Below are 14,194 nucleotides of genomic sequence, written 5' to 3' on the forward strand. Positions count from 1 at the left end.
CAATTTTTTCCTGTGCAATGGATACCATTGACTTAAGGGAAACCTGTCACATTGAACATGGTGTCTGAGCTGCAGGTAGCATGTTATAGAGCAGGAGGATCTGAGCAGATTGATATATAGTTTTATGGGAAAAGATTCAGTAAAACTTGCGTTTCATTCATTTAAATTCCTGCTCATTCTGGGCTTTGAAGTCAGGAGGATCAGTGATTGACAGCCTTCCCTCTAGGAGGAGACGGTCCTATCAGTGACTGACAGCCTTCCCTCTATGAGGAGGAGGTCCTATCAGTGACTGACAGCCTATCCCTCTATGAGGAGGAGGTCCCATCAGTGACTGACAGCCTTCCCTCTATGAGGAGGTCCCATTAGTGATTGACAGCCTTCCTTCTATGAGGAGGTCCTAGCAGTGACTGACAGCCTTCCCTCTATGAGGAGGAGGTCCTATCAGTGACTGACAGCCTATCCCTCTATGAGGAGACGGTCCTATCAGTGACTGACAGCCTTCCCTCTATGAGGAGACGGTCCTATCAGTGACTGACAGCCTTCCCTCTATGAGGAGACTGTCCTATCAGTGACTGACAACCTTCCCTCTATGAGGAGGAGGTCCTATCAGTGACTGACAGCCTATCCCTCTATGAGGAGGTCCCATTAGTGATTGACAGCCTTCCTTCTATGAGGAGGTCCTAGCAGTGACTGACTGCCTTCCCTCTATGAGCTGTCAATCGCTGATAGGACCACCTCATACAGGGCAGCATGTCAATCACTGATAGCCTTCCCTCTATGAAGAGGCGGTCCTGTCAGTCACAGACATCATGTTCAACCTGACAGTTTTCCTCCCAAGCTGCCGCTGTGCAGGGAAGGATTGTGTAGCGGATATAGCTGTAAATCCGTGAGGGTCCCAAAGGTCAAACAGCTGATGACCTGTCCTAGTGATATGCCATCACTGTCTAAAGTTGGAAATAACCCTTTTAAATCCAGCATCCACAGGGCCCAACAGATGCCGTATCATCAATCAGACAGACCTTTATATGACTTGTCCACTTGAATGGGTTCGCAATCCGGAAAGTGCGGTGCCGAATGGAGGCACAGAATGCTTCCGTGGGGTTTCTCTCCCTGCCTCCGCTCCACAAAAAAATATTGAACATCTATTTAAGTTGAATGGGTCTGAATCAGTCTGCGGATTTCGCACAGATGTTGCCCGTGCATTGAGGAACGCAAATTGCTGTCCCCAATGCACAGAACAGCCGACCAATGGCCGTGCGCATGTGCCCTAAGAGCGGAGGACATTTTCCAGGAAGACAAAAACATGATCCTGCTGTCCTACAAAAATATATATTCTAATACATTAAAAACATTCATCAAATTCCTTTAATCTGGAATGTAAAAATCCAGCACTTTATATAGCAGTCTTGTACTGAAAAGATGATGTGAAATTACACAAGACGACTGAACTACTGCTCTGTAACTGCAAACAAACGGGTGGCTTTCTACTGAAAATTATATGTTGGCCCATCAGATACTGGATTAGAGGAGTTTTACCGTATACTGTCACTTGGGTTAATATGAGGGAGGTTCTGGATATACTTGCAGACATTTGCTCTTTTAGTAGATGCTTTTCAATGGAGAACAAATATCCATGGCGCCCCCTGCTGGCTGACATATGGAAATGCAGCAATTGAAACATCAAAAATGTCTATCAGTTCACACACTGTATCGTCGTCATGGAGGACGGGGGTGCCAAACACAAGTCACTGTCGAGGCGTGCTCAGCGGCTGTCTGGAAGGTGGAGGCTACATCTCATGAATCCTCTCCAAGAACAGAGACCTCTTTCTTTAGAGTTTTGTACAGAGTCTGGTCGGCTTCACCCAAAACCGCTATAAAGCTATTCACCTGCAAGTACAAGGAAGATGTCAGGCCAGAACGCTGCACGATGAGTCACCGCTCAGCAAGGGTTACAGGGAATGGTTGGGACCTGGAGACAATGACGCAGGAAAAGTTACACATTTCTATTAGGGGTGTTGTTTTTTTTTTTTTACAATTTCAGGGGTCAGAAAATATATTTAAAAAATTTAGAGCAAGAATGACTCACAGACACGGCGTAGAGGGGGAGCAGGTTCCGCAGTGTACACAAGCTCTTCTTTTCTGTGATGTGACCTTCCGTAAGGGCCCGTAGTATGTTCTCCTAGAGAGAATAAAACATCCTCTCATTAAGGAACCACAGCAAAAAGATGCAGATACAATTAAAGGAGTTTTCCAGGAAAATGAGCTGTAATACCAGGCGCTACCTATAGACAAGTGTGGTGCCGTTTCAGGAAAAAATAAACATCCCCCTTTAAGGACTCATGCACCTTTCACAACTGTACTACACATCCATAGTGTGCGTCCTGGTGCTCCATATGGTGCTGTATTATGTATGTTACAAGCTGTGCTAGGGGAGAATACCTCCATAATACGCCATAGGTGGAGAGGTACAGAAGGGCCATAAAGGTCAACGGGTGCAACCTGAAGGTTTTATGGCGGTTTTATGGTCCCAGCCACCAGCGACTTTTGGTGTAAAAGAACATTACGCAGAAAATTCTAAATTTTTCTTATTCTGGCTTCTGCCCCCTCCACAGAAAGAAAAAACATTCTTACCTTTGTTAGTTGAGACAAAATGTTAGAGAGAAATTCGCAGCAGACATCCTTCAGGATTTTTAAGTGAAAATCTTCCTCTTGCGGCTCGTCCTCAGCAGACAGCGGCCTCTCCCCATTCTTCTTCTGACACGTCTCCAGATTCTCCAGGATTCGGGTCAGGCTCCCGATGAGAGAAAGATCTAGAAAAATAAACAAAGTTCAATCCGTTTCATATCGCTCGTTTATTCGTCGCCCTCTACTGGTAATGTAGGAATCAGCAGGTTGCTGCATACATATAAGTGATAATTACTTTTCCACATCTCCGTGTACTTCTGCTCAGTTTGGGATGAGAAAATGACAGACATGACAGCCAGGACGGAGGATAAGATGGTTTTCTGCTCTTGTACGATCAGAGGAGGGTCATCCGACTGGCACAAGTCCCGACACGTCAAATCAAACAAAAACTCCCATATTTGCTTCCCATCTTCAGGACATTGTACTGGGGGGAGAGTAAAACAAAATTACTGAACGTCCAAAATCTAAAAAATACCCATCCTGTAAGATAATTCTAAGTCTCTCCTGTGTCATGTACCAAGAATCATAGCTGGAGGCTGAGAAGATTGCTGTGTGTGCACAATAGAGGAGTCGTATGAGCACACAGCGGTATATACATTGATGGCATTCACCTATGGACTGGATGCCCTCATCCACCGTGGTCACCAGCTGCAGGATGTGCATATAGACATCAAGACCCTCAGGACTGTCATACCTGGAAACAGAACAGACATACCTGAATTATGTATCATCTAATGCAAGAGTATGAGACATGGAAGAAAAGCCAGGGTACAAGGATGGATGAAAGAGAACAGCAGGGGCCAGACACAGAGAGGGAGAGGGCAAGAGCAGCAGAGAGAAAGGGGACAGAACGGGCCAGACACAGACTGAGGGAGAGGGCAAGAGCAGCAGGGAGAGAAAGGGGACAGCACGGGCCAGACACAGACTGAGGGAGAGGGCAAGAGCAGCAGAGAGAAAGGGGACAGCACGGGCCAGACACAGACTGAGGGAGAGGGCAAGAGCACCAGAGAGAGAAAGGGGACAGCACGGGCCAGACACAGACTGAGGGAGAGGGCAAGAGCAGCAGAGAGAGAAAGAGGACAGCACGGGCCAGACACAGACTGAGGGAGAGGGCAAGAGCAGCAGAGAGAGAAAGGGGACAGCAGGGGCCAGACACAGACTGAGGGAGAGGGCAAGAGCAGCAGAGAGAGAAAGGGGATAGCACGGGCCAGACACAGACTGAGGGAGAGGGCAAGAGCAGCAGAGAGAGAAAGGGGACAGCACAGGCCAGACACAGACCTGAGGGAGAGGGCAAGAGCAGCAGAGAGAGAAAGGGGATAGCACGGGCCAGACACAGACTGAGGGAGAGGGCAAGAGCAGCAGAGAGAGAAAGGGGACAGCACAGGCCAGACACAGACCTGAGGGAGAGGGCAAGAGCAGCAGAGAGAAAGGGGACAGCACGGGCCAGACACAGACTGAGGGAGAGGGCAAGAGCAGCAGAGAGAAAGGGGATAGCACGGGCCAGACACAGACTGAGGGAGAGGGCAAGAGCAGCAGAGAGAGAAAGGGGATAGCACAGGCCAGACACAGACCTGAGGGAGAGGGCAAGAGCAGCAGAGAGAGAAAGGGGACAGCGCGGGCCAGACACAGAGAGGGAGAGGGCAAGAGCAGCAGAGAGAAAGGGGACAGCATGGGCCAGACACAGACTGAGGGAGAGGGCAAGAGCAGCAGAGAGAAAGGGGACAGCACGGGCCAGACACAGACCTGAGGGAGAGGGCAAGAGCAGCAGAGAGAAAAGGGACAGCACAGGCCAGACACAGACTGAGGGAGAGGGCAAGTGCAGCAGAGAGAGAAAAGGGACAGCACGGGCCAGACACAGACTGAGGGAGAGGGCAAGTGCAGCAGAGAGAGAAAAGGGACAGCACGGGCCAGACACAGACTGAGGGAGAGGGCAAGAGCAGCAGAGAGAGAAAGGGGACAGCACGGGCCAGACACAGACTGAGGGAGAGGGCAAGAGCAGCAGAGAGAGAAAGGGGATAGCACGGGCCAGACACAGACTGAGGGAGAGGGCAAGTGCAGCAGAGAGAGAAAAGGGACAGCACGGGCCAGACACAGACTGAGGGAGAGGGCAAGAGCAGCAGAGAGAAAGGGGATAGCACGGGCCAGACACAGACTGAGGGAGAGGGCAAGTGCAGCAGAGAGAGAAAAGGGACAGCACGGGCCAGACACAGACTGAGGGAGAGGGCAAGTGCAGCAGAGAGAGAAAGGGGACAGCACGGGCCAGACACAGACTGAGGGAGAGGGCAAGTGCAGCAGAGAGAGAAAAGGGACAGCACGGGCCAGACACAGACTGAGGGAGAGGGCAAGTGCAGCAGAGAGAGAAAAGGGACAGCACGGGCCAGACACAGACTGAGGGAGAGGGCAAGAGCAGCAGGGAGAGAAAGGGGACAGCACGGGCCAGACACAGACTGAGGGATAGGGCAAGACCTGCAGAAAGAGGAGACGAGACAGCAGGGACTAGACCCAAGCCAAGAGCAGCAGAGAGGGGAGACAGCAGGGGCCAGACACAGACCGAGGGAGAGGGTAGTAGCAGCAGAGGCGACACAGAGGGCAGCAGGGTCTCACTTGAGCTGCTTTGCGGCCTCTAGTAGTGAGGGCACCAGTCCGAGCACCACAAGTTTCTCTTCAATATCATTCACTAGTGTTTCCGGCTGTTGACATCCAGCTTTTATCCAGTCGATCATCAAGTCTTCGTCCACATCAAACACCTTGTCCACCAGCTCCCCCACTTTAACGAGCAGGTCCCCTGGAGAGCAAACATAGAAAACTATGTAAAGACAAAGTCTTGTGCAGAAGGATTTCATATGCCTTTAAAAGGGTATCCCAACATTATTTAACTGATGACCTATCCTCTGGATAGGTCTTCAATATCTGATGGGTGGAGGTCTGACACCCGGGACCCCCGCTGATCAGCTATTTGAGAAGGCACCCTTCTCCATGCTCACCAAGCACAGCGTCGTACATTGTATAGCCGTTGTGCTTGGTATCGCAGCTCAGTCCCATTTACTTCTGTATTCACTGGCGACACCACTGTCTTCTTGACTAGCTGATCGGCGGGGGGTGATACTGATCCCATATACTGACGCCATCAGTATTAAAACGTCAGAAAACCCCATTGAAGAATATCCGGTTATGTAACATTTTTTAACTCATGTACTGTTGGTGTGTATTTGCTGCATGTAAACTAACCCGATACATCAGCCGCAGAAGCAACTCCTTTTTATGATGCACCCCACATCTTCCCGCTCTGCTCTCCTTTCCAGAAGGACACAGTGGAGAGCGCGTTCTCTGTTGTGTGACGCCATCTACCTGCTTTTTCTTATACTGTGCGCACTCACGAGAGGCTCTAATCCCCATCGGTTAATCAGAGGCTTGTGACGCACACATTTTCAGTAGGATCTCTCGCCGCTTTGACAGTACGGTCAGCATGAATGAAACCATGGATGCGGACAGCGCACGGAGTGCTGTCCACATTTTTTTTTGCAGCCCCATTAAAATGAATGTGTCTGTACCTGTTCCACAAAATTGCGGAATGGATGTGGACTTGTTCATACAGGCGTCTGAATGAGCCTTTAGGGTCAGTTCACACTGAGTTTTTTTGGCACCGATTTTGGAGTGTGTCTGCCTCACTATAAGCTCCAAAAATTCTTCAAAACAGCCTCCCACTATTTTCACATTTGAAAAAAAGAAGCAGAGTGTCCAATATTGGGGCAGAATCAGCGATAATTTTCCCTTTCAAATTAATGGGAAGCAGAAAAAAAACCGCACTATTTGAAATGTGCACGTAAAAGAGCAAAAAAACGCTTGAGGGAAAAGTATTATAGAATTTAATAATGTAAAAAACGTGCCAGAAAAAGACTGTATAAAAAAAAATTTCATTTTTTTTTAAATGTGATTTTAAGGTTTAAAAATGTGCTTGGATTCAGCGCCAAAATTTTACACGTGTATTTTGAAAATCAGCTGTTTGAACTGACCCTTATAGAGTAATCCATCTTCATGGATGCACTGCTTTGTTAGATGCCTTCTGGAACCATCCCACAGAGTTGATGTACTAAACTGGCAGCACAGAGAAACCGCTAAGTGTGCAGGTGCTGGAAAATGCAAGTTCATATAGTGTGGGTGTAAACACAGAGAAACTGCATGATCAACCCGCAGTAGAGGAGTGCAGAGAGGTGGTCATAAGGGGTGCAGCAATGCAAAAGACTGAGGGAGACTAATCAAGAAGATATTATTAGAGAACAGTGCAAACCTAATTCGAGGAACAGGAAAACCCCTTCAATGAGGTTCTTTGGTTTAATATAAAAAAAAGCCTAATCATTGCATAAATGAAAAGTTCTACAACTTTTTAACAGTCTCTGTCTCTCAATTTCTCAAATTTCTGCAGACTGACTACATGCATGTGACCATTACCATTGGTGGAGCTGCTCATGATGAAGCAGAGGTTATCTCTGACAGTCGGACGCTTCCGGATCCTTTCCACCCATGTGCTCATCACATCAACCTGAGATAGGCAAGTCAACAGCAGCCTGGAACAGAGGATGACACAGGCGTCAGCATGATAAACCAGTGCTTCCAAATCCTGAGCCGTATCGCATACATTCTTGCTACTGATAGCTGGATCTCTAGCTGTGGAGCAGCTAGACATATCAGCCAGGGTTTGTGTTAAACCTTACATGTAAGCTTTACAGGCCTAAGATGTCCCAGTGAGAACTGCATATACCTGCAGCTCACACTCTGAACCTGATTTCTAAAGGCTTTATTTCTCGATGTTCAGCAGCCATCACTTTGATCCATGTTTTCTTTTAAGGCTACTTTCACACTAGCGCTCGTCGGTCCGCTCGTGAGCTCCGTTTGAAGGGGCTCACGAGCGGACCCGAACGCTTCCGTCCAGCCCTGATGCAGTCTGAATGGATGCGGATCCGCTCAGACTGCATCAGTCTGGCGGCGTTCAGCCTCCGCTCCGCTCGCCTCCGCACGGACAGGCGGACAGCTGAACGCTGCTTGCAGCGTTCGGGTGTCCGCCTGGCCGTGCGGAGGCGTGCGGATCCGTCCAGACTTACAATGTAAGTCAATGGGGACGGATCCGTTTGAAGATGCCACAATATGGCTCAATCTTCAATCGGATCCGTCCCCCATTGACTTTACATTGAAAGTCTGGACGGATCCGTACAAGGCTATTTTCACACTTAGCTGTTATATGCTAAAATAATGCAGACGGATCCGTTCTGAACGGAGCCTCCGTCTGCATTATTATGATCGGATCCGTTCAGAACGGATCCGATCGAACGCTAGTGTGAAAGTAGCCTAACATGACTCATATTGCTATCTGCTACAAAGTCTGAGATATTCCAGGAGAAAGCAGCCCTCCCCATTCAGCAGGCTGTGATGTCATCCAGCCTGGAGGAGAGGAGGGGGCCATGCTGATAGGCCGCAGGAGAAGAGGAGACACACAGATCCTCTTCTTTTCCTGTATACATGTAGATAACCGAGGGGGAGGGGAGGGGGGGTTATCTACATGAATCAGAGTTATGGCTTGCTCACACGACCGTATGTATTATGCGGTTCGCAAAACCGGATCTGCAAAAAATACAGATGACGTCCGTATGCATTCCATATTTTGTGGAATGGAACAGCTGGCCCCTAATAGAACAGTCCTATCCTTGTCCGTAATGTGGACAATAATAGGACATGTTCTATTTTTTTTCCGTGTTTTTTTTATTTGCAGACCCATTGAAATTATTGGTTCTGTATACGGTCTGCAAAAAAATCAGAACGGACACAGAAAGAAAATACGTTTGTGTGCATGAGCCCTTCTGGTGCCCAACTGCAGAAGATGCAGGTGTTGTGCCCCAAATACAGGAGCAGTAAAACGCCAACATTATACCTGGCTGAAAGCGGCCTTAGTTAATGCATGACTTTAGGTTTAGGAATGTATTATGTTGAATTAGGATTACAGTTTGTATAGGGAGATGGAAAATGATACACTACATAATGGCCATTACTGGCATGCAAACCTTGCTTTGGTGCATTCCTGCGGCTTTTGCATTTCTTTAACACATACTGCACTAAATGTAGACATATGAGGAGTTCATACAAACCACACTTTTTTTTTATTTTATTTTTACAGACTATATTTTATCCAATTTTCCATATAACCACTGAGGTGTAGGTAGATTTTGTAAACAGCAGCTGATTGCCGTTTATAGAAAACATTTCAAATGCATTTGTGGAGGACCGCCAAATATTACACGGTCTCTGCTTCAGTTTCACACTAGCGTCTGGTGAATGCCACATTACAACGGACGCAACACTGACCTCACCAGATGGACAACTTTACTCCACATGCCGGCTATCATACCTGGTTATGGGATATTGGCCTGGCCCCAGGCGATTCAAATCGTGGGCGTGCAGGTATAGGCCGATTGTGGCCAATGGATTATGTATCTTTCTGTGTCCACTTATGATACATGGGGTGGTGATATATATGCCGTCTTGTTGTGTCCATATAACGTGGTCTATCTATATGGCATTTGTGGAATACCTTTTTATCATCTATTTAAATCTAAATCTCTTTTCCAGACCTTTTTTTTTTTTCTTTTTTTTCTTTCAAATAAATTATAGTCCCCTGTCGAGCCTTTGCAAACAATAGGCGAAACGAGTTGGAATAGTGTCATTCATAGCAAGGGACATTGTTGCCCTATGGTCATAGTACATATTACATCTACAATCAACGCTTTTCTCAATACTGAGGTCTGTTGTATATTATTCTCCTAGTATTCATCTACTATTTCACTATATATCGCTGTAACTTCTATACTCCAATACATATAGGATCTTGGCACATTTCCTATTTCATTATTATTTTGTGTTTAATAAATTTTTTATTTTTAGTGTATCTGCATCTACTACCAATTGATACGGGTATGGCCATCTATCCCTCTATTAGGGCTTCCTCGGGCATATAGGAGGTTCCTGATATCGGGGCGGCTTTTCCGTTTATAGGCAGGGCACCGAGCACAGGGTGAGACGTAGGGCTAGACCTTCATTAGTTTACCCTTTATACCCATCCTTGCTTTTTTGTTCTTCGTTTTTTGGCACATAAGGGTATTTTTAATAGTATACAAAATAAAGGCTACGTTTTATATGGTGGTCGTCTGCGATTCTGCACTTCCCTTTTACCACTATTGTCAATTATACATACTGACAGGTTATTTGTCAGAGGGGTGAAACTATACCTGGGTCAAATTATTACCCACTAATATCAACTTTTTAGATCAAATTACATTTTGATGGAAAATTGCATAAAAGTATGTGTGTGTAAGCACGATTTATAAATTTCTTTCCAGAATTTAGGCTTTATTCAAACTGCAAAAATAGTCCTGGCTACCAGAAGTGCTAAATTTCCAAACCCCCCTGGCCGCAAAAGGGTTAAAGTGGTTATTTGCTTTGGACAATCCTTACCTGTTAGAAGGCGCCCTGGACAATAAACTGATCACAAGGTGCCCCTGCCCGGCTTAGCAGTCGGCTATAATTTGTGGATTAACCTGGTGTAAATGTACATTTTGCCTACAAGCCACAACAGGGGAAATTAAACATTACACCGTGTCCATTAAAATCAATGAGTTGTCCGTGTAATGCAAGGCAGGACCTCCAGAGAGGTGCTCTTTGTTCCCATTAAAGCTGCTGGGCAGTGCTGGATGACACCAACAGTGCCTGACAGACCCCGCTGATTTATAATACGGTCTGTCAGTTTCCATCATAGTGTCTGTCCTCTTGCACTGCATGCGGAAACCGCGCGTCACTCTGCACATACCATGCGGCTCCAGTGCTGACTTTATACATGCAGAAAATGGCACTAAACATCTGCAATCTCTGGGGGGAAAAAGCCGAGCACAGCCAGTAAATGCCAGTGCGCTCTCCTAGCGATATTCCAGCCATGTCTGTGCGGCAATAATTCCTGTAAGTGCAGCCACCTACCTGGTGGTTTCTAGCAGAGTCGGGGGGTCCGTGTCACACATCAGCATCAGCAGCACTTCTCTGCAAAAAGTCCAGAGGAAACGAGAGTCATTTACTTGGCCAAAGCTGAAAACGTTGGTTTCTCAAAGTGATTCGCTTAAGGTGCCTTCACACGCGTCATATTTTGTAGAGGAAAAACTACAAATTACATGCAGATTCTGCTTCACATTTCGCCCCCTGCTTTGCAAATGGTGAAAAGAACAGTGAAAAATGTCACCTGCGACGCCAGGGCTCTGAACAGAGTGACCGCTGCAAATCTGAAAGGGATTGTCTCATGAAGATAAATCCTGTGCATACACCCTAGGGCTCATGTACACGACCGTATGTATTTTGCAGTCCGCAAAAAAAAAAAAACAGGTGACATCTGTGTTACATTTTGCGGATCCATTGTAACCGTGCCTATCCTTGACAAGAATAGGACATGATCTATTTTTTGTGGAACGGATTTGCGGACATACAGATACGGAATGCACACTGAGTCATTTCCGTTTTTTTGCAGCCCCATAAGAAACAGACACAGACAAAAAAATATGTTTTTGTGCATGAGCCCTTATTTTGGGCATATGGACATCACAGAGGTTCAGTCCTCTGCTCAGGACTCTTTTGTATGAGCCAGAACAGAGCGCTGCTCTGCAGTAGTTTCCACTGTTCTGGAAAAGCAAAGGCGACCATGTATTACTACAGTTTTCTGCTCAATGTCTGGCAAAGCCACAGCTGAGTTTTCCTGGGGTGCAAGAAGCAGTACTCCAGGTCATTAGCTGATCGTCCTGGGGACCACATTCTAAAATGGGCTGTCTCTGAATAAGATGCGTATGCTCTATATCAGGGATGTCAAACTCTTGGCCCTCCAGCTGTTGCAAAACTACAACTCCCATCATGCCTGGGCATACTGCAGCTATCAGGGAATGATGGGAGTTGTAGTTTTGCAACAGCTGGAGGGCCATGAGTTTGACATACATGCTCTATATCGTTTCATTACCTGTCCAGTACGCTATAGAACCGCACGACTCCTGCTTCACATGAAATAAATGACAACCCACTGGTTTAAGGGATTTAAAACAAAGCTAAAAGTCCTTACCCCAAGTCCTTGTTGTTGCTGATGGCCACACATGTCTCCTGGAAGCAGGCCATGTTACCCAGGATCCCCACACAGATTTCCTGGCAGGAAGAGACATTTTGCAGGATGAATGTTAGACAAGGTCTAGTATTTTGTGGTTAAAGTGATTTTACGGTTAGCCCTAGGTCACCTGAATAATTGTTTTGTTTTTCTTCTCCTTCACGATCCAAGGCTCCATTTGTCACACCAAAGCTCCACTCCTTCCAGTGCCCAGTCCACGCGTCTCACTTGGACCTGTGTTCTCACGCATGCGCAGTAGATTCCACCGGAATGCGCAGCCAAATTCCACCAGGCAAGTATCTGGCTTGTACTGTGCATGCATCAATACCCAAAGCGACAACGCATGCATGAAGACACAGGGCCAGGCAATATTACATCGCCACTTTCTGAGCATTAACCAGATTATGTAGGAAATGGAGCTTTGGTGCAACGAGCACAACAGTGACACCCCCTGTTGCATCAAACAGATAATTTGCATATTCCAAAAATTCTCATGGAGCGGAGCGTGGGATCGGTAAGTTTTATTCAGATGCTCTTGGTTTGATAGGGAGACTCCCTTTAAATGCCATTCTGTATGTATATTATTCTGGTAATCCAGGACCTCTATTACTTACTGTTAACCGGTTGCTTTTGGATTTTGAGATTATGCCTAAAAAAATTTCAGGTGCATTGAACTCCTTTAGGAACAGCGCCACCTCCTGGAATATAATAAAAGTAACAGTAACATTCAATTTATAGCAAGACTAGAAACAGGTCCACTATTTTTTTACTTGTGCATAGTATTAGCACTAGCATTATGCTGCACTGATACAGTACTAGCAGTATGGCTTTTCTACAGTCCAGATCCTACAGTCTTCTAAGACTTAGGGCGCATTCACAATTGTGGTTTGGTTCTGCATCCGAGCCACATTTTTTTGCGGCTCAAATGCGGACCCATTCACTTCAGTGGGGCTAAAAAAAAAGCGGACAGGACTCCACGTGCTGTCCGCATCCGTTGCTCTGTTCCGTGTCCCCGCAAAAATTATAGATCATGTCCTATTGTCCGTTTTGCAGACAAGAATAGGCATTTCTATAGTAGTCCGCCCATTCCGTTCTGCAAATTGTGGAAGGCACATGGTCGGCATTGCGGATCCGCAATTTGTGGACTGCAAAACACAGCACGTTCGTGTGCATGAGCTCTTACCTGTAAAACTCAGCTGTCACCACTAGAGGGTGTGATCTGTATACAGCGGGCACTGACATAAGTAGTGGTATATGGTTCTATACAGATCAGACTCCATAAAGCACTGGTCCCCAATCTGTGGCTCTCCAGATGTTCCAAATCTACAACTCCAATCATGGCGGAGAGTCCCAGGTTGGGGAACACTAAAGTTAGGGGATTGGAGGATTGATGCTGTGCCCTAAACACATGGCAGACAAACCCTATATAAGAATGATGATGTTGCTGATGAAGAGGAGTAGTAAACGAGTACTAGTAAGTAAATATCTCATCACCACTACACTAATTTGAACACTAGATGGCTCCACTGTATTTATGTGTGGATGAAGCCTCTCGTACAGAACCTTCACCCCAACATTAACATAAAATCCGGGCGATATGTGACCCCATCTCTGCAGACCCCAGAGAAGGATTTTACCACATGAACTGGGGGCGTGCCGACTGTGCTGAAGGCCAAGTCTTATCACAATAACAATATATGCAATTCAATCCAAAAAGGTTAATCTCAATCTGACATTTACAAGTGTGTATTTAGAGATTGGCAGCAGAAAGATGGAAAATCCCAGACAGACCATCATCTGTGACCTTTACAGGTGAAATCTTAAGATGCAGCTTTAATATACTGAACCATCACCAGACATGGCGGAGCGGATACTATTATACATTCAGCCATGAGGACCCCAGCATCACTGCCTGCCCCAAGATCAGCGCACTCCTCTCCTGAAATACTCTGTGGCTGGGACACTGCACCTTCCACTATGTAACAGTCTGTGACATAGAAACATAGAATGTGTCGGCAGATAAGAACCATTTGGCCCATCTAGTCTGCCCAATATACTAAATACTATGGATAGCCCCTGGCCCTATCTTATATGAAGGATGGCCTTATGCCTATCCCATGCATGCTTAAACTCCTCCACTGTATTTTCAGCTACCACCTCTGCAGGAAGGCTATTCCATGCATCCACTACTCTCTCAGTAACGTAATACTTCCTTATATTACTTTTAAACCTTTGCCCCTCTAATTTAAAACTATGTCCTCTTGTAGCAGTTTTTCTTCTTTTAAATCTTCTCTCCTCTTTTACCTTGTTGATTCCCTTTATGTATTTAGCCGTTTC

At 46.4% G+C, this 14,194-nt stretch overlaps 2 protein-coding genes across 10 annotated transcripts in view; one reads left to right on the top strand and one right to left on the bottom strand.

The window, feature by feature from the left end:
* The window catches only part of LOC122920145 (keratin, type I cytoskeletal 9-like), a 125,769-nt gene that overhangs the window by 96,284 nt on the left and 15,291 nt on the right, over window positions 1-14,194 (top strand). For 5 of the 7 annotated variants that reach the window (XM_044269360.1, XM_044269358.1, XM_044269361.1 and 2 more), the window contains one exon: window positions 7,109-7,234. The exons of the other annotated variants lie outside the window; for them this stretch is intronic. In XM_044269360.1, coding sequence (XP_044125295.1) covers window positions 7,207-7,234 — 28 coding nt within the window. In that variant the 5' untranslated portion in view covers window positions 7,109-7,206. The remainder of the gene's footprint in view (window positions 1-7,108; window positions 7,235-14,194) is intronic. 7 annotated transcript variants of the gene reach the window in all.
* Window positions 546-14,194, bottom strand: part of SAAL1 (serum amyloid A like 1) — a 62,219-nt gene continuing 48,570 nt past the window's right edge. For all 3 annotated transcript variants that reach the window (XM_044269353.1, XM_044269354.1, XM_044269355.1), the window contains exons 4-13: window positions 12,472-12,555; window positions 11,819-11,898; window positions 10,702-10,761; window positions 7,135-7,250; window positions 5,290-5,470; window positions 3,297-3,379; window positions 2,921-3,109; window positions 2,632-2,810; window positions 2,087-2,179; window positions 546-1,887 (exon numbers count right to left, since the gene is read on the bottom strand). In XM_044269353.1, coding sequence (XP_044125288.1) covers window positions 1,795-1,887; window positions 2,087-2,179; window positions 2,632-2,810; window positions 2,921-3,109; window positions 3,297-3,379; window positions 5,290-5,470; window positions 7,135-7,250; window positions 10,702-10,761; window positions 11,819-11,898; window positions 12,472-12,555 — 1,158 coding nt within the window. In that variant the 3' untranslated portion in view covers window positions 546-1,794. The remainder of the gene's footprint in view (window positions 1,888-2,086; window positions 2,180-2,631; window positions 2,811-2,920; window positions 3,110-3,296; window positions 3,380-5,289; window positions 5,471-7,134; window positions 7,251-10,701; window positions 10,762-11,818; window positions 11,899-12,471; window positions 12,556-14,194) is intronic.

This window comes from Bufo gargarizans, chromosome 10 (genome assembly GCF_014858855.1).
Source record: "Bufo gargarizans isolate SCDJY-AF-19 chromosome 10, ASM1485885v1, whole genome shotgun sequence".
NCBI lineage: Eukaryota > Metazoa > Chordata > Amphibia > Anura > Bufonidae > Bufo > Bufo gargarizans.